This window comes from Apis cerana, linkage group LG1 (assembly GCF_029169275.1).
Source record: "Apis cerana isolate GH-2021 linkage group LG1, AcerK_1.0, whole genome shotgun sequence".
Taxonomy (NCBI): domain Eukaryota; kingdom Metazoa; phylum Arthropoda; class Insecta; order Hymenoptera; family Apidae; genus Apis; species Apis cerana.
In genome coordinates, this window is record NC_083852.1 from 2,970,417 (window position 1) to 2,998,175 (window position 27,759).

Here is a 27,759-nt window from a genome sequence, read left to right on the forward strand (position 1 = left end):
CTGTCAACTAGAAATATTAATAACAACCAGATAACTTAGTTTGCAGATATTTTTAACGTAATGATTTATTTACCCAAGGATTTTTTTGTTTTTTTATTCGTTGTTAATCTTATTTTATCATTTCCTTTTTTTTCTTTTTTAAATATTATCTGTTACTTCAATGTAACGTATATCTAAAATTAATTCACCTTCGTTAGTTTTTTTCATTTATTATCCAATATTATTAACATAATCCTTCTGCATAATTGAACCGGTAATTACGTGTTTCATAAAGCTATTACGTAGATGATAGAGGATATTCACTGTTATATATCTGTGAATACAATAAAATCTCTATTAAACCGATTCTCCTTATCTGGGATGCTCTTTATTGCTCAAACATTCTGTTATATCGCCTATTTTTCGACCCCATCGTCGAGAATTTATATATTACCTTCTCTATTGATAGAGAACCGTGTTACGCTAGTTTGATCATGGTTATAATACATTGTAACGTCCTCGTACGTAATCGTAGTGAAATAATTACGGCCACCAATGACAAACAATAATGTAACGTTATTAACGCGGAAACGAATAGAGTTAACGGCACAGAAATTAGATAAGAGGTAATTAATAATCTTGATTATGGTAAAACCGTATAAATTTTATACATTTACTAATTGTTTCTAATGCAGGACAAGTTACCATCGATGTTAAAAGCGTGTGTATTTTCAATTTTCAATACACATTTCCACAAAATAAACTGCTACGTTTGGTTATTATCGAGTTTTAATGTGGATAATGTAAGTCATTAATGTAACCAGAAAATATCGAGAAAATATTATACAAAATATATACAACTATAACTGATAAATAAAAAAAAAAAAAAGAAATTACTACTCAATTTCGTTATTAATTAATTGAAAAAATTATATTAAAGATAAGATTAATACAATTTATTTTTTTACATATGCCTTTTCATACGTGTAAATAAAATTCAAATTTTTCGTAATCTGTCCGATGGATGCAAGTGTATTGGCAATTATTCGATCGAATTGAACGCGAAGCCAAAACACGACCTCTTCAATTAACCTTTCGTTAGATGTCCAAATGCGGCTTTTTTTTTTTTTTATTCAAAGCAGCATCAACACGACGGCCGAATTCAACGACGTTTCGCCGTTACAATCGACCACTACACGCGCACGAGGCGCAACGTACGTACGTGGCTCGTGTAAGTGCGAGCGAACGTGTGACGTGTACGTGCAGACACGTACAATTTCACCCCGATAAAACGTTCCCATAGAGAACCGGCGCACGGGGTGTCGTGGGAACCGTTTCACTCGATATAAAGCATAACGTACGCATTTTTATGGGGCGCGTAGACGTAGCCAAGTAGCTTGGGGATTTCTTTGTAATGAATCGACGATTCTTCTCCACCGACTTTCCCCCAATTTTCCCCTCCTCGCCTTGCCTTCGTCGCGTAATGGCGTATTATGTTTCGAAAAGGAAGTGAGAAATTTGACTATTAGGTGTTTGGAAATTTTTTAGAAAGAGTTTGAAAGTAGACAAATTTTTTTTTATTTTCAAACTTTTGTTACGAGTGGATAAATTGATTGTGTAATCACGTATTATGTTTGGGAAAAAAGTGAGAAATTTGATTATTAACAGTTTGAAATCTATCTATTTTTTTTTTTCATTATGTATCTTTATTATAAATTTTCATTGTAAGTAAATAAATTGATTGTGTTTAAAAAGAAAGAGTTGACTGTTTCTACATTTTAGAAAGCCAGAAATTTAATTATTTTGAATATATATTTATTTCCAAAAATTTATGTATTTTAGTTTGAAAAGTGTGAAATCCAAGTTTTAAAACGTGAAAGTGATAGCAAAATAAATTTTTAAATAACGAGCTTGTTTGTTGAGCAAATGAATCAATATTTGGGAAGAATAAATCTGGTGATTAACGTTTGTATTGATTCAAACAGATATTGGTGTACAGTTTTCTCATGGCGATATATCGTGACACAATGTCTTGTACAAATTCGATGAAAATGTTAGTGCATCGATCGTTCTGTTCCCATTTCTTCGGTTCCGATGCGGATACCTGCAATCTGAGAAATCGATCCAGCTGACTGTAAATGTAAAATTTCATTGATTCAATTATTATTAATTACTTTAATATGATTTGATTTATCGTTAATTAGAATGTCTTGTTTTTAAAAAATAAAGTTTTGAAGTGCAACTTTTTTTTAATTTAAAATTTTTTTTTTTTTTATATTTTTATCGATAATACGTATTCGAGGTAATAGAGATACGATTTTGAATGTAGAAAGGCATTGAATTCAAGGATTATTCAATTTAATCGGTTCATATTACCTATTTATCGAATATTATGAAAAAAGTAATATTATCAAGAACGAAATTATCTTTCTATTATTTATTAATTTATTATTTATAAATTATTTAATCCTAAAAGATAAAAGAACACATGGAATTTCGAATGTTTCTATGTATCTTTAAAAACAAAGAAAACCCTTAAAATATACTTCAACTAAGAGGAGAAGAATTGATATTATAATTTTCAAATATTTGATATCAAATTATCAATAATTTTAATTTCTGTTTCTAGGGAAAGATTAATCGTTAAGAATATTTAATTTTTTAAATTTGCATATAAAAAAGACTATGCAAGAATATATATATTTATCATCTTTTATTATGAAACGTTTAACGAACCATTTTAAAAGTGTTATCAGTTGAAATAATATTTGCCATTTTAAAAGTTAAAATGTTAAAATAACTATAAAGATAATCTTTTTTAAAATATTTTGAGTATTTTTTTTTTTTTTATTTCATTTATTATGTTTCATTTATTCCTTATTAAACCAAGTATATTTATTATACTGTATTAAAAGATTACATTATTGAAAAATCGACAATACAAATATTTTGTTAATTTAAAATGTACATCAATTATCGTACATATTTATAAAAATATTATTTTTAGTCGAATAAATAATTCCAAAAAATAAAAAAAAAATAACAAAAATTTTGGAATATGTATATTTTTTAAATAAAAAATATGCAATGTTTGTTTTTATAATTGCAGAAGAATAATAAAATTAATGTGAAATAACAAATTCGTAACAAGTTTTTTTTTTTATATTTCAGATAAACCCCCTTCAGTTCACATTGGAAACAAATACTTATCGGTAAGTGTTTGAATGTATTTTTTTTTATTATTATTCGCTTTTTATATTATTATTCGCTTATTCAAATATTCACAAATAATTTAAACTTATTTTAAATTTAAAAATAAAAAATCTCTTAAAGACAATTAAGAATATCGTTTATCTGCAAAATCAGATGTCACTTGTTTTAATTCCTCGAATTCTAGTATGCAAAAATTTTTGTCAAAAAATTAAAGTGACATTTCGAGATCTCGCCTTGTTCAATAGTTAACCGTAACGGGTTAAACGGCGAATAATCGCGGGCAACATTCGGGCAACATCGCGCGAAATCGGGTAAAATCGGATGATATCGGGCAACATCGATAAACTTCGGACAACGAACAACATACTTGCAAGATTTAAAATCTTAAACCCTCGCTCTTAATTTTGCCGCCTATGTCCTGAACACCGTGGAAGACTTACTCGCGCAACGAACAGAATCGTATTACGTGAATTATACCTTCATCCCTTATAAGCATAAGATCTAAGCATGTGTCACGTTCTTAAAATCGTTTTTGTTTTTTAGAGGAAATGTTCACTTCGGGGAACTAGGGTTTTAACATCTGTTCACTTATTCGTTTCCTGGGCATTGGAATATCGATGCCACGTGTTTCCTATCTGTAGCATATATTCTTTACATGGATGATGATGGATTAAAAAAACGGATCAAAAATAAGATCTTTGTAAGTGGGATGGGAATACGATATGTTTAATTATCAAATTAAAGCCTGTTAGACATTGAAGTACGTAACCTTAAATTTTAGTGTCTATATCGAATTATCTAAAATTTTTTTATTTTTAATAGTTTTTATTATGACATGATTTATATGAAACATATCTAACAAATAACATAAGTTTAAGTGTTCAAAAGAGTCAAGAAACTTTAACCAAGAAGCGTTATTTGTATACGTACAAAATTGTGAATAAATCTGTATAAGAATGTTCATTGTGATGTCGTGCGAAATAATACAGTATATTTACAATAAAATTGTATAGATGTTAAAGCTCGGTCCGCATCGTAGCACATGTTAGCCTTTGTACCTGTCGGCTCCATATTCATGGGAATACACCGGCATGTGGTTTATCTACAACCATATGGCATATTGGTAAATATACGTGCGAAAAGAACAGAGACAAGTCCCATGTAAAACGTTACTTTTTTATTACCATCATGTTTCTAATATTATATTCATTATTCAAATCATCGGTTAATTTGTCATATCTTTTTCATATCTCGATAATGGAACGCTTTTTTTAATTTTTTTTTTAATTTGACCATATATCTTATAGCTGTGAATTGTAGAATCAAATCCAACAATTTTCACGCTATTGAAATCTGTACGTGGAATTATTTCATTGACTTCGCAATTTTTATCCTACACTCCTGCACTTATCCGTCTCCTTTTCACATTTTAAATTTTCGCGCGCATTAGAACACCCTACTACACTAGATTTTAAAAGAATCTCTCTATCAAAAAATCACGAATGTTATTTATTTATTCGTTTGTTGCATAATATTCTTTTAGCTTTGAATAACTTATAAATTAATCATTGTTTAAAATTCTCTAAAAACTTAAATATCGAATTAAAATATAAAGTTGACAGAATATTCCTCCACGTTCGATATTCTTGATGTTGGCAAGAATGTAAATCCGAAATCGCGGAGAGTTGGAAATGGTGCCGTTTATCGTTCTCGGTAAGTGTTTCCACCCCTCGATGTTTTCTCCCGTTGTCGCGTTTAAAGGCATCGTTGAGCCGCAAAGAGAGCCGTAAAGAGCAGAGAGTTAAATGACGCATGCGAGAGATCTCCTCCGTGCAAGTTGATTCACCGTGACTCGTTCAATCGGAAAATGAAAATCAACGTCGTGGATCATTGCACGCGTAATGTCGTGTTCGTTGTTGGATCGTACTTTCGAGTGTTTCGGATAATTTGTTAATCTGGGGATAATGGAAAATTACAATAATAGGAAATTGATTTTCCTTTTCCTTTTATTTTATGCATGTTATGTGGTCTTTATGATCGTATATAATATTGGTTATGAATTATTATAATATAATGATTGGAATAATTAATTATATATTGATGTTTAATTTTATCTCAGATGTCGTAGATATATTTTAATCGAGATATAAATTAATCGCATTTGTTGCGCAAAATATAGAATGCAAATTGAAAATATTAAATCGATATATGAAATATTATTTTTCTCAAACGAAATAGTAAACGTAATTTTTTTTCGAAACGTTAATATTCTAAACTTAATTTTTATTACGATTTGTCTTTAAATTTCATGGAAATATCATAAATTATTGTTCTTATTCTATTCTCGAATTGCTGTAATCCTTAGCTGTTTCTTCATTTCAATATTTCAGAATGATATTGATATTTTTTTAACATATATACGCAGAAAAGATGTTTAATTTAAATTGTATTTTATCGTGGTTCTTCTCTCGGTGATATTAATCATATTGAACATTGATATTTTATTATTTTTCTTTTCAACAGTCTTTATTCTATTATTATTCTTTTATCAGAATTTTCTTTCTTGAATTGAATTATTGATACAATTCGCATGAATAAATTAAAGTTAAATATAAATATTTCATAAAATCGATCAATGTTTTGGGATGAAATTCATTTCATTTAAATTTAAAATCAACATGAAAATAATAATCTTAATAAATTCTTTAAAACGTCGTATTTCTTAAAGTATTAATTCGTTCGTTATTTTTATCACAAATAAATTTTCAACATACGCTTTTTTGTCTATCTAAGCTATAAATTTACCATATAAAATTTGTCCATTTACAGTTGTCAGTGAAATTTAGTTTTCATGAATAATAAAATTTCTATTCATCCACTTTCTTTCAATATTACTTTCCTCGTTATATTTTATTATGAAAATGTTTCTTTTCACTTTCAACGGGCGTAAATTACATTATACATCAAAAGTTCTTCTTGGCAAAATTAGTTCTTTCCAGAAATTACCTCTTAAACTACTATCCAACCACCGTAGAATTTAGTCATATCTCATTATTTTTTCACTCATTCTTCTCTCTATCTTTACTATTCCGACTAGTAGTATAAAAACTTTCCAATTGAAACTCTCTCCCATTCTGTAAAATTACAATTAAAATTACATTTTCGTCTCGCCTCGTCCATTATTCTCCAAATAAAATATCGTTTTAAGAGTTGATTTAAAAGGAAAAAAAAAAGTCTTGTTATTTCTTCTTTTGAAAAGAAGATCCTTCACGAAAAAAAAGAAAGAAAAAAAAAAGGAAACCAACATTTTCTTCCATTTCTTCCTCCTATTACCTATGGCAAAAAAACCACTACGGTTGATAAAATGTTTTAACATTCTTATCATTCCACACTCGCATACCGAGAATGCATTTCTTCTTATTACATACCATCAGGTGGCTGATTACACTCATACACTTATATACTCGTCGCATCTCTTTCCTGCTCATCCACGCTTCCTCCTCCTCCTTCCCCTATCCCCCTCTATCTCTAATCCACTCGAGCGTGCCACTAGCGCAAAGCGACTAGAAAAAGGAAAAACGTTGCGGCGGTAGCTGAAAGTCACCCTTCCTCGAATTCACCTTCCACCATCCACCAAGTGCTCTTTTCCTCCTTTCTTCCTTCCACATCTTCCTTCCGAACTCCGTCCCCCCTTCCTTTGCGCTGTTCCTTTCTCGGCGCATGCACCTGTGCATATCGCCCTCGACGACACATAGCCCTGTAATCGTGGAACGAGCGTGTACGCACGTGAAAAGGTCGACGAAAATAGTCGCGCTAGCCAGCAGCCATTCGTAGCTGGATCAAGGCTGTTCGAACGTTATTTTCGTCGACGGGGCGTTTTCACACTGCACCCCGTGCAAATAAACGGGGCGAATTCGATTTGATCCCTCCTCTTTTGTTTCCGTCGTCCGGGCTAAATTCTTCTCCGGATTATTTATAATTCGGTTGGTTTAATCGTAAACAGGGAGGAAGCGAGGTGACCAGGGGTTACCCCTATTCGAACTTTTCTGAAATTTAAATTCGTATATAAATATTCCGTTCTTGGAATTCTTGATGGACCCTGAATGTAAATGGAGAATTAAAGGGAATTTTTTTAAATTAGTCTCTCTTACTTTTGAATATTCTTCTGAAATTTAAATTGATATTACAAATTTGCCTGTTCGTCTCCTCTTGGAAATTTTTCCTTTCGAATTTTTTCGACATGTAATTTTGAATATTTAATCCGTAGATACAAAAGGAAAGATCTCTCAAGATCCCTCTACGAATATTAATTTCGATTTTTAAATGAAGTTTCGCAAAAATAAATAGTAGAATGTCTTTAAAAAAAAAAAAAAAAAAATGAAGGAATTTTTTTTTAAAATTGCATCAACTTTAATAGTTATTTTATTACCAAAGCTCATCGCGGGAAGATTGCAAATATCACGCGTAATTTACAACCGTAATGAACCGGAAAGCCATCACTTCCTATTCGCCATTTGCTATTCAGATAAATGAAAAATTTATAAATATTCGACTATGTGTGTGTAATTTTGCATTTTCCAAGCATTTGGACGGTTTTTAATCATTTTTGTGCAAATTTATCTTATACTTTATCGATTTATATCGCACGATATAGGTAAGTAAAGTAAGTCCCTAGCTTCCTGTGTTTAGATATGAGAAAATAGCAAAGAGGAACGAAACCGAGGACAGCTGCCAACTTTTCTTCCTCTGTGATCGTGGAGGTTACTTTACTTTAAAACTAAATCAAGGCAGCTGCTTGAAAAAATATGGCCATTCAGATATTTTGACTCCCCTATTTCCCATTTTCATCAGCTCGTAATTAAAACAGAAGTAGATATTCAACCATTGATATATGATATATGTTAAATTTCCGTAACGCAATTTTAATATTATTTATGGAAAATTTGAATTTATAATAATTAAATTTCTATTTCTATTTATAATTTTAACTTATAAAAGTTTGGAGAACCAATGAACTTTTGTTACGTGAACTGTCAGACAGGATCAGGTAAATGGAATCTTAATATCACATTTTCTTTGACAGAAGAAATATAAAATTGATTTTAAAAAAGCAATCATTGGTAGTACAAAATTTACTCTTTTATTTCAAAAGAATGTTTTTTACGAATTAATTCGTGATTAAAAAATAAAAAAAGATATATGTGATTTACATCGATAATGGAATTGTTAACATAAATCGTTTCTGTCAAATCTAAAACAATATCAAACAGATCGACAATTGCGCTTAATCGGGCAATTTCGTCTTATTAATTCATTCTGCCCCCCATCGATGTCTCGAGAGAAAGGTTCTACGCGAAATCTCGGTTGAAAGATCTGAAAATGAAAGAAACCTTGGCTGGGTTTCGCGGTGAGCTTCTCTCACTCTCGCGTCTCAGCAGATGTACGACCATTTGCCGTGGCAGCTGCTCTACTCACCACCGTAAACTTCGAGCACCAGACCCGGATCTAGATTCGAGCTGACCCCTACGATTCCAATCTTCTCGATCGTCGTAATCTTCGTCTTCACCGCGCTCGACATAGTCAGATCCGATAAATCAAAACTCCATACGTCTCGCACGGCATTAATTCATCGAAGCTTCGCCCGATGGTAGCCGGTATCTCCAGTTCAAGTCGCATAATTGCACGACAAACCGGTTTCTCGCGGTGCAAACTTGAGGTTGCCGGATGGAAAGATGCACACAGGCGCTCAGGGCTCTCGGCATGGCCCTGGATCGCGATGGTGGAGTAGGGAAAAGGTATACCGGGCCCGAGTGGAGCATTTACGGTTTCATGATGAAGGGAGGGGGGGTTGACTCGTGCTTCGTGCCTAAATGGATGGAAAACAGGGACGACGATCTCGTGTGGAGCCACTGGAGAAAAGTTTGTTCCTGTGGATGGACGGAGATTTGTTGATTATTAAATAAACATGCTTTTGACGAGGGAATTATCGATTATTGATGATCAGTTTAATAAAATTTAGAAGTCACATGTAAAAAGAAATTGTAAGAGGGTAAAAATCGTGTATATTTTATTTTTTGAGTTCAAAATTTTGATTCGTTACAACGAGTTATTCTTTGAATATAACCTTTTGAATATATAAATATATACGATCGTGGTAAAATCGAAAAATCTAAATATTTAAGAAAGCACAGGGCATCGATTAATATAACGACACTACTGGCGCACCGTAGGACCCGGGTAGAGAGACATGGGCCCGTTTGAACTACGGCATTCGCGTCCCGAGTGTTTCAGGGGGGGGTTCTCTAGTGCGGCGGATCATAAGTACGTGTGTACCTTCGTCTCGTCGAACTTTTCCGTTACTTTGTGTTATTCAGTGAAAGTGAAATAAAATTCGTTTCCGTGTCTATTTTCCATGATAATAAACAAAGTGACGTCTAAACATTGATAATACACCATCGTGTTCTCTTTTTTTCCCCTTAACTGATAAATGGTGTTCTAACTGTCGAAAGCTATACGTAAATCGTGATACTTCCACCAGGTGGCATGGAAGTTCTTTAAACGGAAAACAGTCATTTTATTTAAAAATTTTCGACAAGTTCTTTTGTTTTATATATTCTAATATTTTCGTGTTCGTTATCGAATTATTGCAAAGTTTTTATTCGTCATGATAAAGGATATTTCAAATGACAAATTTCGAAGTTGAATCATCGATATTCAAGAAATATTTTTTGATAAATATGATGAAATTAATGTGAAAGTAAACGAAAGTGTCGTGATTGAGATGATGCTCGATTCACCGATGCGACAGATCAAACGTATATTGCAGTTCCGGTGGGGTCACCGGAAGTAGCTAAGCGTGACGGCGGCAGTTCTAACGGAAAAACGTGGGAATTTGTATCGTACCTCTTCACCTCATTGTCAGCCGCATCATTAATTGGCGTATAACGAGCTGCGCAATAATCGCGTTAAACATTCGCGTAACGGACAAATCTTTCTTCTCGTGCTTCAAATTATATAAATGAAACGTAACTATAAATGTATAAATGATAACTCATCTTTGCGAGTAAATAATGGCAGAATATTTATCGAAACCTTAATCAATGCGTGAAAGGAGGTCGAGGATAATCGAGTTAAATAATTCACGAACGATTCTCTCCTTTTATTCTTTTCAAACCATGATTTTTCAATGACAAATCGATTTGCAATCGAAAATAAAAATACGTCACGGGAGCATCCGTTTCCTTGATTCCGAACACTCGTCAAATTAATCAACGTCGATCGATCAAACTCGTGCATATTCGATTGGGAAGAAATGAAATTGCATTCGAGTAACGGCTTCCTGGCGACGCGATTGAAAGTTTTTTCGTTCACAGAACGGTCGCTTAATTCGTCAAATCTGATTGTATGCGATCATTAACTATTTGATGATCAAATGAAATTTGCACATCCTTCAAAAACTACTTAAGAACATCTCTTTCATAAGAAACTCGACCGGCTTTAATTAAAACGAGTATATACACGGAAACAAACGAAACAGCTCGTTTTTATTACAAAGGTAGAGAAGTGTTGATTCAGTGGAATGCTCCTGAGGCGATTCAAGATTCAAGATTTTTGTCCTCTCAACCACTTTTTCTAAAGAATTAACACGCGACACGATCGAAATTCACGAGTAAATAATCGAGGAAAATTTCGTCATCGATTAAAAATAACGAGAGAGATATTCGTCGTGTACCGGATGATTATTGGAAAGCAAAAGCAACGAGTATATCGCGCGAATAGCGAACGAGCAACAGGATACAGTTGCTCCCTCCACTGGACGTAAGGTAGGCCAGACAACAGAGACGGATAGTATGAAATGGAGAGAGAGTAGCCGAGGGATCCCACTCTAGGTAGAGTTCATGACGTCAATCTTCGGGGCCAAGTCGCACGACCAGTTTGAACTGCTAGCTCGCCGTAAGAAGGGAAGAAGAAGAGGAAGAAGAGGCGACACTGGTCTCTCGAACTGTTCCTCGATCGGTCCTGATATGTGTACATTTTTACCGGCCGGCACTCGTACCGCCGCCATGTGTATCCAAACTGTTCTCTCGTCTGATCGTGTGTCATACATCGGTGGACAGGTTTGTCTACATATATAAAGATTCTCCGATTGAGGTTAATTAAATTTGTGATCAAACAGTGTGTCAAATAAGAGAAGGTAAACGGGTTCGCTTGTTGAGATTGATGAATCGATAAAAATGATGGAATACGACAAAGAATAGAAAAAAGAGCGTAGAGTGTCGTGAAGACCAGTCAATATAATCGCACACCTGGTGCCAGTGATAAATAGTGTGCATGGAAGCGAATGCAAGTCGAGCAGTGGAGACTCGCGATGGAACTTGGTTGTTCGGTGACAATACCTTGGTCGATCGGGAAGCCCCCACAGTTATCCGCCTTCTTAGACCTGAATCTTAGCTTGGACATTATAATATCTTATCCAATCGCGCGAATTCGTGGTAGTTTAATTGAGTAGAAGCCAAAAAAGATACGTGCACGAATATAATTAGGAGATCGGTAAACAGATTGTGACAGTGGTTTTGTGAAAATCTAACGAAACAAATATTAAAGGTATAAATTAATTTTTGGCCTTTTTAAAATAAATTTCACGTTTATTTATAAGCAGTTCAGTTATATTTCAATCTTGAAAATGATTGTCATTAGTTTCTGTCATTTCTCAGATAACTGACAAATCTCTTCTCGGGAAAAATATGGCGGTTTCGAGTCAATAAAATTGAAATAAAATAAAATATCTTTTTTTAGTTATTGATTGTGTTATTTAAAAAAACTTAACAATTTGTCTTTATAATCATTGTTCATTTATTTAATAATTAAATAATTTTTCCGAAGTAACAAGTGTTAGAATAAATTTTGACTAAATTTGATAAAATTTCTTTGAAGCAGTGCTTTCTTTATTTTTATCTTTTCTCAATATTCTGGAATATTCTACATGGAAAAAATTAAAACTATTTCGAAACTTTTGAAATTATATTTTGCAGATATTTAAAATATAGTATTTTTTTCTAAAGTCGAGTAAATCATTTTCTTGGTCTCGACAATATTTTTTTTAATTAAAAAAATTATATTATTTTTTATATGCTTCTTATCTAATATTATCATGTTCGTTATCTAATATTAATGTTAAATTAGATTTTATAATCTTAATCTATAAGATTATATTAATCTTATGTAATAAAAAATAATTGAAAAAAAAATGATTTAATTCTAACACTTATTTAAACTTATCTAAACTTATTTAGTGGCCGAAAATTAATTTTTGTATATCTAATAAAATAGTGACATTAAGGCAGACAAGTGTTATGAACTGGAAAGTTATATTCTGAGGATTAAAACGAGGGATCGAAGGAAGGAACATTTGAACGAAGAGGAATAGCAAAGTACACGGACGTTCGATGATATCGTGTATGGTGCAACGAGGAAAACAACGAACGACGAAGCCGTTGTGTTTGGATACTTGACGCGGTCGCTACTGCGCGTCGTGAAAACATCGACGCCAGAAGAGAAATGGGAAACCACCCGTCCGCCCACCAACCGCTCGAGAGAGCTACCAACCATGCTGGAAATGGTCTTCGCCTCTCGGTATGTCCCGATCTTGTTTTACGTCAACGATAACTATCTGAGAGGCAGATGCCCACGTGTGACGCACGCCTCTTGATGAAATATCGTTAAATAGAGCATACATGCGTTGTTTCGTGTTATTATATGTGCCACGAGTGAAGCCTTTGAAGCTTACTCTGTTTTCGGTTTTTTATTTATTGGTTAATTGTCGAAGGTTGACATCAGTCACCTTGACAAAAATTTTAGAAACTTTCGTAATGGGGATTACACAAATTTTATTTGGAATGGGGGATGGTTTTATATAATGTTGTGTATTTATATAATGTCCCTTCGTGAAGGGAATGAGTTCGAAATTTTTTAAATTAACTATCTTAAATTAGTTAAAAATCTACTTGTGATCGATTGAATGATTTGAGGTTATGGATTTGGAGATTTTTAATAATAGGTAATTATTATAGATTTAAGGATTTTATTGACTTATCGTAGATTTTTCTTGTAAAAATAGAGAAATAGAAATTTTTAGTTTTTATCTTATATTGAATATGAAATGCTTTTATTAATGCTTAATATTTTATCGAGATCATAAATACGTATCTCGAGTTAAAAATAATAAACGATTCCTAAAAATAATGAACAGATGCCCTCTTCAAGTGATTTTATCACTCGCAATCAATAACATAATCAATATTTTGAAAGTTCCAACATCTTCGATGAATTATGTATTCCGTAGAAATATTATGACAATCAACATTGCATTCCTCTTTGAAGTTTGAATCGTTTTCTCGAGTTATCCATGCGAAGAGAAGTTTAATTATTTTCAGTAGCAAGTATATATTTATAACCTAAAAGGCGAGATTAAGTAAGAAAAGAAAAATTATTCCATAGTAATGGATCAAATTGTTTTATGAGTACGTTATACTTCAAGTACGTTATACTTTATAAAATAAATTATGATTATAGCTTTTAACGAGAACTGAGAAATATATGAAGCATGAATTATTTCATACTGATTTTATGCCAAGAAAAATAGATTCGAGTAATCTAAATAATTGTTGTTATAAATAAAAAGTAAAAAGAATTATCATGCAAAATAATTGACATGCTATAAAATTGAAATAAATCTCGTTATCAGCTGAATAATTGAATAAAATTCTTTTTATTATTTCTAATATGAAAGAAATTTCCAATCTAAATAACTGGATGGATAAATATGATATAATATAGGAAACAAAATATTTCGATAATGATAAACATATCGAAAGCTCCCAAAACTGTTTATTTGTAAAGCTGTTGATACGGAAAATCTGAGCTTTGTTATCTTTGTTAAAGTAAAACAATTTCTATATTAAAATATTACTTTCAACATTCTCCAATTTCGTGCCTGTTTGATTTGGCCATGTATTAATTCGGTCTCGTCTTCGTCGTGGGCGGATAGATATTTTGGTGGATTGGATCACGAAACTGGTCCTGTAGAGGTCACGATGAAGGTCACATACTTTCCACTTTATCCTCGAGATTTGCTTGAGTTTTTTATTCGATTAATTTCTTCTTACTATTCTTCACGATAAAAATAAATGAGTTTTTTGAATCGATCTATTATTTTCATAAAATTTATATTATATATTAATTGTGATATATAATTATCACAATTATATTTTACATTTTTATAATTTTTTTGTAAAATTTGTAACTTATTATAATTTGTCTGAAGTAAAGTAATTATATTTTCATTAAATTATTACATAATGTTTATATTAAAGACGATAAACGTGATAAACAACTTTTGAAAGATGATCAACGATCAAATAGCTTTTTGTTTTCTGTTTCTATTTGCATTATTTCTGTTGTTGTATCTATCATATGTCGTATTGTATCATACGTGACTAACAACGACTTTTATTTCAAAATATACATGTACATAATTCATAGAAAATTAATTCTTTCAAATTCAAATTTTTTAGAGATATAAAAACTTTGTTTTCAATTTAAGAATATATATAAATATAATATAAATGATTCTTATCTTAATAATAATTATTTCTTTTTCTTAACAGCGATAAACTACAATTTTATAGAAATTAATCACAATAATATACTAAATAATATACTAAAACTTCGTATGAATTAAACGTACTTAACTCTTTTATTCATATATCCATGAACAATAAAACAAGGAATAAAAAAAGAAGTAAAAATTTTAAAACGCCACAACATCAAACATGAAAATGAAAAAGAAAAAAAGAAAGAAAGAAAAAAAAAATAAAATACTGCTAAATTCTTTTTTGATCAATATAATAATGTTCGGTATTGTTTCGATAATGTTCCATCACTAGGCTAATGCTGACGTAAGGCACATTTTAAATTACCATTACGTAGTTTCATGAATATCTATGAGCAATCTTCGCCTGCAATCGGGACAGCTCCGGTTCGAGAATTCTTATCGACGCATACCGTTTTTCCGATTAATTCTCTACTCGAGGACTTTTCAACTTGGTTGCACAAAAGGCTTTTACGTAAGCGTTTGCCCGCTCGTTTCGAAGGCGAAACTCGAACAGCGCCGACTGTGAAATTTCATCATGAAAGGATGAAGGAGAAAAGTGCGAACTTTCGATGCTTTCACGTAAGCTTGCTTCGTAGATCGCGTGTTGCGTAAATGCAATTAATAAAACGCTGTATAATTAATTTCAATGAACGATCATTTTTAGGATTTCAAGGTTTCAAATGAAGCGATAAGCGTCGATAAATGCGATAATCATCGTAATAAGCGCGTAATAATGATTTCTTATTTCTTTCTTCGAAAGGAAAGTAATTTTGTGCGAAAGATATAATCGAAAATATATCGCACAATTCAAAACTTTTTTATCGTTAGAAACTTGGCAAAGTATGTACCAATTCAAAACTTGTTTCATTTAAATTCCTCCCGATTCTTTCCGTAACAAATATTTCAAAGCGAAAACAACAGATCGATATCGTTTCATCTGCCGCAATTTTTATTTAACTTAATCCCCTCTGTCTTATTAAAGCAAAGTTAATTTCGTTCAGTTGATTTCTCGATTAATTAAAACCTTTAAGAAACCGAGGCCAATTTATGAAGGCACGAAAGAATCGTGTCTCTCCGTCGCAAGTAAATCTGCTTAATTATCTCTTTTTCTTGTTCTCTCTCTTCCTGACCGATTCATTATTCTGTAGAAGTGAGAAAAGATACGAGTGTTTCTACATCAATTCAACAAGCAATTCGGGATTCATTCCTTTTCGCTTTATTTTTATATCTTCGCAATTTCTAATTGTCCTGGACAAGCACCGGCGAGATGTCTGGTTTCTTTCCAACTTTTTATCTCGTTTATTCCTTTTTATTAGAAAGTCGAACTATTTCCTCTTCCTCTTCTCATCTCATTAGAATTTAATTCCGTTAAAAATGAAAAGTGATACGAGCCATTAGCCCAAGAAATTACTCCCGCGTTGCCCGCGGAGCAAATTGTTTTACCAAACGAACGATCTCTGGATCTTAGAATGGACAGAAGAAATTTATCCGCCGTCTCACCTAGCTGCTTTTGGCACTCTTTCGTTTTATCTCGAGACTCGTGAAATGGGAAGGTAGCCTCGTAATTGAAGAAATTGTTCTTCTTCAAGAGAAAGAAGAAGAAAACTAAACTTCTCATATTCTCATTATTATTTCTCCTTGTGCCAATTGGCAAGTATCAAAATGCAAAATTGAGAAACGCAATGAACGAATAACTTGAGCATTTCACGTTTCACGACATATCGACGTTAAGAAATACTCTCTGAAGCGCGTATCGAAACAATCATCCTCGAAATCCAAACTTTTAATCGCGAAAACTTTTCGGGCCGAGTAAAGTATTCATCGAGAGGGAGTATTGGAGATAAATGGGAAACTTCTCGAAATTCCGCCACCGTACTCGACGAGAACCCGAGGGTTATATACTCCGTTATACCGTCGCGACCTTCTGCTCGTGGCGCAACCCCACCAACTTCCGGCCGCGCATCCAAGTGCCCCGACACTTGCCTCTGCCCCTCCCTCCTCTCGAGCCGCATCTCGAGAGCGCAGCGGTCGCCGCTTTCTCTCGATCGCCGCGACCAAGCTTTCTATCGCGGCGCAACAGCGCGTCTAATCATCGCGGAGGGGGCGCGATTCGAATGCTACCAGCGGCACGAACCAACCGTGAGTGACCTCCGTGGAATGTGATACTGTTTAGAAGTGTAATGAATACACAGTTTCTAAACTGTTTCCATTTCTTTTTTTCCACAGAGATAAATTAAATTGTCTTGTCTTCGCGAAATATGAGAATATTGTCATCATCGATATACGCGAAATTTGATTATCTCGTGTCTAGGTTAAAGTAGCGCTGACATTGTTCAGGGATGTTTGACGTGGCTGTTTAATTTGCGTTTGATACAAACGACGTGAAATATATTTTAACAGGAGTTTAAAATTTATGTAATTGTATTGTTAAATATTAATGTTAACGTTTAGAGTTAGAGTCTGAGGTAAAGTGTATTACTTCGGCAAAAGAAGAAAATATATTTAATGATACAGGTATTAATTAATTAGTCCTATTGGAAATTATTAAAAATATATATGGAATAATAAAACGAGCTAGTTTTTTTTAGACTTTTTAATCTGATATTTCTTTAATTAAATTGAAGTGCGGATGATGGACAATGATAGAGAGAATTATTTATTTTTCTAAGAATAATTGTTAAGTCACGAAAGTATGACGTGTATTTCCGTATTTGGTTTCTTTCTTACACTCTTCAATTGTCATTTTATTGTCGAACACGCATGTACATTTCAACGCGAAGAAAAACAATTTAAAATAATTCATCTGATGCTACTTTCGTGAATATCCATTTAATTTGTGTTAATTTTTTAATACTTTTTGAATTATAATTATAATATAAATCAATGGGATTGAAACGGACAATAAGAATACGATGCTGCGTGTAAATTACAACGACGATCACACTGTGAGTACATTGATCCGTTTCCGTCACACTTTCTTTCATTGTGTTTATTATACGATCAATTATCACTAGAACTTGAGTCAAATGCAAGACGATCGTAATGAAGTTCATCCTCAACTGGAACAAATCGAACCAAATTAATAAAGTGAGCTTAATACGATCATGATAGATCGTGCTCGTACAAATGCGATTTAATATATACATTCTTTAATAGGAGATTGACCTATAAAAATATGTACAGATAAAATATATATCAATACGCAGAGATAAAATTCGAATGTATTATTTTTATTTTGAGTAAAGCAGAACGTTTTATTTTATTTCGTTATGTAAATAATTCAATTTTTTATTCTCTTTCGTTCATATTACACGAGATGAACTACGCGTAGAAATTAAATTATAATTTCGAGGGAAAAATATGAACCGCTCTTTCTTTATCTTGAAAACGTCTTGTCCCTTTTTAAAATTATTTAAAAAAAAAAAGAATCTTCGAATTGCGTATACATCTGAAAGTTATATTTTATAGCGTTTTATAAGTGTATTTAAAATTAATGAAAAATTTTTTACGATCCGTAATTTCCTTTTAACGAAGGGTATTACGAACAAGGGAAGTAGCGCGATACTTTCGAACAAGTTTGAAATTTCGCGAATCTTGTTTTACGAGAATACAAACAGGTTCTTCGTGACAGGAGAAACTTCCCCCACATTGTCGATATCCTCTGTTTCGTGATATTATACCATTGAATTTAACCAACGCAAAATTTATATTTTTCAGAATATTTAAATATTCGAAATTATGGATAATTCTCATTCAAATTCATTTTTTACGGTATATCTAAATTTTTGAATTTATGCACGTGCCATTTCAAATATGTGTTTTATTAATATAGACAGAAGTGGATCAAGTTTAATCGCATTATGATATATTGTATGGTTTTATTGGATATTAAAAGGAGAGAGGGAAGGAGAGAAGAATTAAAGATTAGCGATATATCCGTCGAAATTTATTTTACATTTTTTTCGAGGCTAGATTCGTCTTACCAAGCATTGAAAGACAGATATAAACTTCACCAGTCAAGAAAACATTCTTGATCCTCTCCAGATAGCGACTGTTCTATTTGAAATTCTAATGTATTTCTTGAAATTTTATATAGTTGAAATCTAAATTTGCATCTCTATAATATGCATCTGCAAAATTGTACGCGTTCTATAACACCTTATATTCATTAAAATTTAATTTTACATAACAATAATAACGCAACACTTGATCCGTAATGCTTTAAACCTCATTCACCAAACTCGATCATCCGCACATTTCACAAATTTTCCGTTTTTTCTCTTTATCAAAATTTATTAAATCCTACTCCTATCGGAACAGAATCACAAATTCGATTCTAAATAAAACACGTATCACTTTTCAAACCAAAAAAGTATCTCTGCAGAAAAATTCGAATTCTTATTATCGTGCCCGGATAAAAAAAATCTCTAAAACATTGCAATATTCCTATCCAATTATCGTAGCTATTCGCGAGACGTGACGTTAAAGAGCCGGAAACGATTTCCTCCAACGTTCGAGCGCGTTCCTCGAAGCGATGCGGAGAGCCGATAGCTGTAAGGAGAGATTACGCAAACCGCGAATTCACCGGGGCGTTTGTGATTACGTACGAATCGTATTACGCGAATGACACGCATAAATTTATACGTCGGATCGGCCACGCACACGAGTGGAAGCACGCGTGTGCGCGAGTGTACGATGAACGAGGGGATCGAACTCAAGGATAACTAGTGCCGCACGTCGATGCCCGTATGCTTGATAGCGAGTATAGATAGAAGGAGATCTGGAATTCTATAGGGTGTCTTGGAATTCTCAGAGCTGAAAAGAAGACACCGTTTGCTTTATAACAAAAAATTTTGCAACAAGAGATGTTGCAGTTTAATGTTGAATCGATACAATTTTATTTCGATTTTCGGGCTATCGCCGACTAGACTAGAAAAGAATGATTGTTATTCGATACAATTACTTAGTAGGATAATTTTATATATTTACAAAATGGAAGAATAAGTCATCTTTATACTGTTTAGTTATAAAAAGAGGGACAAGTTCGAGCATTCGTTCTTACAGGATGAAAGGAATTCAAATGATTTACTTGTCACTCGTCAATATTTACGAATAATAAAAATCCTCGTCCAAGTTGACAAACGTCTATAAAAGGAAGACATTATTCGAAGGTATTTCTACGCCCATTAAAAGTAGAGTAACGGCCATCGAGCTTCACAATAAAAGGCGAATACTCTTTAAGCGGGGTTTGCGGCTCGACAGAGTACCGTGCGTAAAATTTATTGTCGCGCTGGTGTAAACTCTGTTGCAGGTTTCCACCGCAGGCGTACATAGATGAATCGCATTCGCAACGATGTATTCTCGTTATTGTCCTGCAAATAGCATCGCTCATCGCGTAACGCGTATACGCGTCTCTACGTTCGCAACACCTGTCTCGGTGAAAGGATCGAGCACTCATAGAGGCATTGGCAGATATTCGTTGTTACTGGCAGACTTGTTGCCATTTCAGCCTCTCGATGTCTTCTTTCCCATTTCTCTACACGATTCATATAACGTACAAATAATTGTTTGTATTGTACTTCGTTTGACTTTCTCTCAACGACCTCTAAATTTGATCTTGGACAAATTTTATTTGACAACAATTGACAGCAATTGTTTGAAATAATAGTAACTTTGAGCGAGAAATTGATCGTTTTGTTTGAAATTTGGAAAAAGAAGTGGTTGTCGAGATAATTTAAGATGAAAATAGAAATTTATCTATTCATCTTTTTAAGTAAGAAAAGATACTTTCATTGTAATTTTCTTTCGCATGTTGAAAATAAATTTGCATATTTTTTTCGACATGAAAAATAAGTCATTCTATATTTTCTTTGATATAAATTTTTATTACCTCGATATTAAGAACTAACGGAGACAAATTTTTTTAAAAAAAGATGACGCTTAAATATTAAATATTTGATAATTAAATCGAAACTTTGAATCACGTCACTACTAGCAGCTTACATGTACATACATATAATCACGAGAACAAAGTAGATAATATTTAATGTCTCGTCCATAAACTGGAAAATAATTGTACTAATTACACTATTGAATGTATCCTTTAAGCGAAGATGAACAATGGTTGATTATAAGAAAACCTTCTTATCCCGACGTTAACGTAATTAGTATAATTAACGTTATGGGAAAACGGCATTTTGCTGGAAAGTCTGGGAAATGTAACCATTGTCCATACCATATTTAACTTTCATACTTGTACTCGTATAATTTTCATCCAATTTTTAAAATAATTTAAAGGTCAGAAAAAAAGGTTAAAAAAAAAATTCTGTTTTACAGAGGTGATCATTTATCGTTCACTTGTACACAAATAGGGGGAAAAAAAAATATGCAAAACTTTTTCAGCCCTAAAATTTCAACTCTTTATTCTTCCGGTCATCGCAATTCACAATATCGATTTCATCTTACCAGCAATGGTGCTCGAGGTATAGTTCAAAAAAAAAAAAGAAAAAACATGCACATGCTCGACCAATCCCTTGTTTCGTTGGCGCGAGGATCGTTGGCAGAATCCAGTGTCTTGCGTTTCGGGTCGACGAACCGATAGGGCTCGCATGAATGTGTGGTGTATTATACCGGCTTTCACCGTCGCCTTTCTAGGTCACGACACCTCGTCAGGGGCCAGAAGATCCGTGGCTTCGATTGGCACGTAGCCCTAAAGTAAGAAATGCCAGGCCACGGGAGAAGAGGTCTGCCAATCCGGCCATTCAGATTCTTTTCAGGACTAAGCTGTAGTAAAAACCGAGTGTTCCGCTTATAGTGTCAGGGACAGCTGTGGTCGTGCCATTACGCTATAGCCCGTTTCGAATACTTTTGCCAACCCTACTTTCAATGAAAATAGCACGATACTTTAGGGATCTTCTCTACGATAATATTCTCTATTTTATTTAATACATAAACGGAACATCTCTTTTCCCCTCTCGTGTTATGGTAGATGATAAAATATAGTTGAGTAAATAGAAATTGAATGTTTAATCGAGTCGTTCTATATTTATCTCGTTATAAAAGAAAAATAAAATGTGGATTATTTAACATGAGAATCTTTTCATGAAAATTCGTGTTTTTTACTTTTTTCGATAAATTTATTTTTCTTCTCTTTTCAAATTGATTATAAAAATCTTTTCTTTTCTTTTTTCCAAAATTTCTCAAATTTCATTTAAATTATAGCAGAGTTTATTACAAAGTTTCTTGAGAAAGTTTACAAAAATCTCTAACAATAACCGAATATAATTAAAATGGATAGAAATTATGAAAGAATATCTCGATTTAAGAACAATCGTGAAACGATATCGTGATATTTCATATTTTTTTTTTAATTAGAATTTTTACACTAACATGAGAACGAGAAATATTCCGAGCCCCTTAACAATATCTAACATTTAACAATGATGTTCACATAACAAAGATCTCGTTGCAAAACACGTCGATAGATCCCGTTAAAGGATTCATCAGTTTGCCAATAATTATACACGAGGTCATGGTGTCTATCTGTTCTCTCTTCTATTTACGATATTTTACCTACCAACTTGGTATACATGGTAAACGCTAGATCCGACCTTGAGGCGTGAAAGGAAATATGGCGCTGGAGAATGCATCTGTGGTTATTATGTGTGCATGCTGACGGGCTATGCATGTCAAAACGTAGGCAGATCGATCTAACACCGCAATTTCCTGCTGTTAGCGCGCCATGGATTTTACGGCACTCCCATCTCGAATGGCTGATATTAAAAAACGCCCTTAGAAAGAGGCTTCGTTACTGGCTGGAATGTCGTTCGAGAAATTGAGTGTGGTTAACTCGATTCTTCGTTTATTCCTTGCAAGAAACTGCTTTGAAAAGAAGAATGTAATGATCGATTGGTTATAGTGCTGGATTACTGGATTAAATAAAATTTCCATTTTTGCAATCATTAAAGATATGTAAAAACGTATATATAGATATATATATATAATTATGTTTCATTTAATATACAAAATGTTTCATTTAAAATATTGAAAAATAAATTGTTTACAGTTTTAAAATTCTTCTTAAGAGAATCTCTTTTTAGTTTTTTAGTTTTTAAGTGAAGGTATAGAGAAAAGATGTGTGAAAATTAAATTTGTTATATATTTTCTTAATTACTGTTGTATATTTTTCATCGAATCATTTTATTTTAATTTAATATAGTATTAGTAAAAGAAGTAAAAGTGTTGTTAATCGATTGGTTCTTTCTCATCATGGTAAGAAATCTACTTTATCAACGGAGAGAAATGAGAAAAATAAGATATATTGTGAAATGAAGGATTTTCAAAGGAAGTTAATTTATTCTTTTTTTAAATGAAAATATTTTAAAGAAAAAAAAATCCTTTTTCTTAATTTACTTTTGAATTTCAATGAAATGAAAACTAACAAATAGTACATCATAGAATGGTTATTTAAAAGATGATTAGCATATTTTTTTTTCTTTTGTTAAGAGATTATTAAAATTCTAATTAATTCATTGAAACAAAGAGAAATGAATAAATATAAGGGTTGCATAAATTTCAAATTAATTTTTCACGAAAAAGAAATAATAAATAATTTATATTTCATGTTTAAACAGATTTTCCATTTCTGATAAAATTAAAAAAAAAAAGTGATGGAATGACTATACGGAACAAGTAACTGACAATGAGTCATCAGATGTGTAATAAGAACAGAATTGTACTTGTGTGTATCGTAATAATTTAATTTGAGATGACTAATCGTATCTATACGTATAAAATAATATCATATTAACTCGTATAAAAATTACACCAATATACAGCATTAAAATTACACATAAATTATACTAATTAAATTGCTGACTTAGAAGCATTCATATTCAAGTTAATCTATTTTTCAAGTCAATTTATTTTTTAAATCAATATACATATACAATATTATTATTTAATTATAAATATTTCTATTTTCTTTCATTGTTCCGTAATATCATTAGAATAATAAGAGAAAAAATGCAAAGTAACGGATTTCCTTATAACTTTTTTCATAACATTCTATGAATTGGAAAAAAGCTATTAATTAATATTAATCGATAAATTAATTATCTATTACTCATTCAATATTATCTCTCATAAAGTCACGAGACATGTATGTCTGTTAAATTCAATTAATTCTTTAATTATTATCATTAAATTTGCAGTTTTTTAATTATTTATTTACATATAGAAAGAACTATTTTTGTCTATATCTTTACTGGCAACGTTTTTTAAACAAATCTTAAAATTATCTTGAATTTCCAGTTTGGAATTTTAATATATGAATATTAAATTTTTTAAATTCAATATTATTCTTATTGCATAATTTCTATTCTGAAGTAATAAAAATACGACATATTTTTCGAATTGTATTTCTTTCGTGAGAATGTTATAACAATAAAGTTTCTTTGAAAAGTAAGAACGTGCAATCAAATTGCATGATAAACATGGATATGCATCTTAATCGAGGAATGATTTTAAAGAAAATGCGACTTCAAGGATTCATTTTAGACGTAATTTTATTCAAGTATCGAGCCATTAGAGGTTCAGGGACTCTATTTTTTTTTTTTTGTATCTTATGAATAAGAAGAGACGATTATTTAAATTTCGTCCTTATTATCGTCATTATTACGTCATATCTTGAAATAGATGTAATTTTGCTTTCAAGTAAGAAAAAAAATTCAACTTACAATTTATTGCATTTCATGACTATGAAAATTTCTTAATTTTATGAAACGTAAGTATTCAATTTTGATTTATTTCCGTGAAATAAATATAACGATTCTTACGATATAGAAATCGAATTTTAATTACAAAGTAATAAAAAAAATATTATAATTTATTTTTGCTCAAAATTTAATTTTAAAATCTAATTAATTTCTTCTTTCCTTCAAAATTAGAAAAAATATAATATTTTAAATTTTTTCCATGTGATATTACAATGAAAAATCCTCACAATTTTCTTGTTAAAGCTCTTGTCTTACGAGAAATTTTTTTATAACACGTTGAGAATTTCCGGATGGCTGAGACATTACTCACTATCCGACTCATGGGTAAAGTTCGAAAAAAAAGAAAGTTGTAAGTATCGCTGAAGACGAAGTCGAATAAAATATGCCAGACAATCCAGTTCAATGATTCACTTAACCCTTAGTATTATACATTTTCTATTTCATTTCCTTTTTAATGTGCGTTTTAATCCATAATAATTTATCATTTTTAATTTCTTATATCTGTATTATAATAAAGAGGATTAACTAGTAATATTTTCAAATATAAAACTGAAATAGATTAGAATGGAACACCCTGTAGATTAGATACACAGAGAGTTCATGATTGCTTTCACGCATATTACTTAACCTAGGGTTCGTTGATGACCAAATAACATCCTTGATAGGTTTCCATCAGTGAATCAGTGGGCGAGAGTAATTCAATTGACTGTATCTAATCACTGCAGACGCAGAACACTTACATTCTAGACGAAATAACTTTCAGACACGCGCATCCTTTTATTTTTATTTCAATTTTATTTCTAATTTAAAATTGTATTAAAAATAATGATAAATTTTTTTGATAACTAGTTGTACATTTTCATTCGTGCTAAATTCCAAAATTAAAAATTTCGTTTGAATCTATTCCTAAAATAAACTTATAAAAATTTATCTCCGAAATATACACATATTTACACAAAAAAATAAATAAATAAATCCTTTTACGTTCAAAAAAATAATATTCACTCACAACATAATTATATTGCTCAATAATTAAAAGAAATCAAAATCTACGCGTACAAAGATATCATTGGGTCACGTGGCCATCGTGATTCAACATCGAGCCACTTACGGACCAACCACTTATCGATCCTCCTCGAAACGATTATCTGTTTCGGCACGGGGACCAACACGTGGACGCGATAGTGTATGAATCGAATCGCATCGCGACGATCCACTTCTCTCATTTCAGTTCTAACACTCTCATAAGCCTATTACCGGGCTAAGCAAACAGGCCGGGTAATCCGATTGCATCGAGAGTGCTTGCTTTCGCACGTTTTAACTATTAGCCGGTCCTCGTGCGCGATCGGCTATCTCCGGCTCGACTCGCGGAAAAAAAAGCGTCCTCAAGTTTGGCGCGCGGTTCGATTATTTTCTCATCGAACTGATTCACGAGAGAGATGGGTTGCAGTGGTTACAGCTGCGAGAATTCATTGTTGTTCCACGAACGAGGACTTATCCTCGGGAACGAGGATCGTTACGTGTACGTGACAATATTTGCTTGGTCTTGGAACGCGTTTCTGCGAACCACGCGCGTGAGATGCGATCAAATATCGCGCGGTGGACGGTTGGAAACGTTTGCGCTCGGATAAATGTTATTCCAACGGGGATTATAGTTGCGACTAGTTGACAATACATATCGTATCGTTGTTTTCGATATAATAATTTTTTCTGATTCGTTATCCGAAGATCGAATCGATTACGATCGAATTGATTCATATGAATATTATATATTTTTGAGGTTATGTGGTGATATCGCGATGACAAATGAAGACTTGTTGATTCAATTTAAGAAGCTTTTATATAATGAATGTACGTTTATACATCTTAAATTTGAATTTATTCCAAAAATTAAATCACTATAATAATATCGTATTCCTTGGATCCTCTTCCTACCTATCTATTATAATATGATCTGTTGCTTAGATTTTTAATATTTTCTACAAAAAAAAGAAAAAAATAGATCTTTATTCAATAGAAAACCCTTTATTAAAATTCTTGGGAATCCTGAATTCCGTATACGCAAGATTTAAAACCTTTATAACCTCTTGGCAAGAATTTCTTGGCTAATGTAACGCGTATGTGTAATATACTTTGATCAATAAAACTCTTGTAAGTACAGAGAAGAACATCTGTTTTGTATCCAAAAAGCAAAATGTTTTGTACAATGACAATAGTTGTTATTATTTAATTCAGTTCAATTTAAAAAAAGGGCATACTATTGATAATTACATTGTAATGTTAAAAAATGTTAATGTATAATGATTTTTTTTTTAAATGAAATAACTAATAACTTTTTTTTCATATCACAATTCACAATTTCGAAAATCAATCCATCCAAGAGGAATAATTTCGTATCGGGCTAATATTTTCCTCGTTCACTGGGTCAGATAAACTGGCGACGATGAAAAGCCGGGATTAAAAAAAGAAATCGTTCCCTTGGGAATACCCCGCACCCCATGTCATGTTCGCACTCGAGCACGAGATATATTTTACGATGTCGTCTATGCCGTGATGGGGTGGCGCTCTGATGATCACGATCCCGCGATATCTGATATTACGAGGATCCTATATGCGTGAATTAACGTGTTTTCATATTTTTAAGATGAGATAACGCGGTAACGTGATTTTATCTATACAACTAATGAACTGAGCGTTGCCTCTGGATTATCGATGATAAATGTAAACGATCCATGTAAGTACTAGCTCAGGTGGATATCTCGTAATATTAGATATTTTGAAATATGAAGCGAGATGGTGCAAAAAAATATGTTTTTATTTAAAAAAAAATAGAAAAGAAAGTTTGTAAAAATTAAAAATCTAACAATTAATATAACTGTCGGTAAAAAAAATAATGAAATACTGTTTCGTTGGTAAAAGCGTATATATATTGTATTAAAAGTGTAATAAATTTATATAGAAATATCAAGAGTTCCATTAAAATGCTTTCACCCGATGGAAATTAAGTTTAATGAAATAATAAAGTTGGATAAGTATGCTTTATATGCAACATACTTTTCCTCTCAAAGTTATTGATTTATCGATAAGATTGATGTGTATACTGCTTATCAAAAGTTTCTCAAATTGATGGAAAAATAT

At 32.1% G+C, this 27,759-nt stretch overlaps 1 protein-coding gene and 2 long non-coding RNA genes across 19 annotated transcripts in view; 1 reads left to right on the forward strand and 2 right to left on the reverse strand.

The window, feature by feature from the left end:
- Positions 1–27,759, forward strand: part of LOC107994819 (protein numb) — a 62,235-nt gene that overhangs the window by 22,092 nt on the left and 12,384 nt on the right. For 7 of the 17 annotated variants that reach the window (XM_017051894.3, XM_017051897.3, XM_017051895.3 and 4 more), the window contains exons 1-2: positions 8,561–11,796; positions 12,523–12,825. In XM_017051894.3, coding sequence (XP_016907383.2) covers positions 12,751–12,825 — 75 coding nt within the window. In that variant the 5' untranslated portion in view covers positions 8,561–11,796; positions 12,523–12,750. Of the gene's footprint in view, positions 1–3,150; positions 3,192–8,560; positions 11,797–12,485; positions 12,826–27,759 lie in introns of those variants that run through there. The other 10 variants (XM_017051898.3, XM_062085333.1, XM_062085341.1 and 7 more) reach the window with 3 other exon arrangements.
- On the reverse strand, positions 13,260–16,798 carry LOC133667374 (uncharacterized). The gene is made up of 2 exons (XR_009832805.1): positions 14,162–16,798; positions 13,260–13,646 (listed from the first exon to the last, which is right to left on the reverse strand). It is a non-coding gene; the product is annotated as an uncharacterized LOC133667374 (long non-coding RNA).
- LOC114577094 (uncharacterized) lies at positions 17,424–19,456 on the reverse strand. The gene is made up of 2 exons (XR_003696883.2): positions 18,829–19,456; positions 17,424–17,904 (listed from the first exon to the last, which is right to left on the reverse strand). It is a non-coding gene; the product is annotated as an uncharacterized LOC114577094 (long non-coding RNA).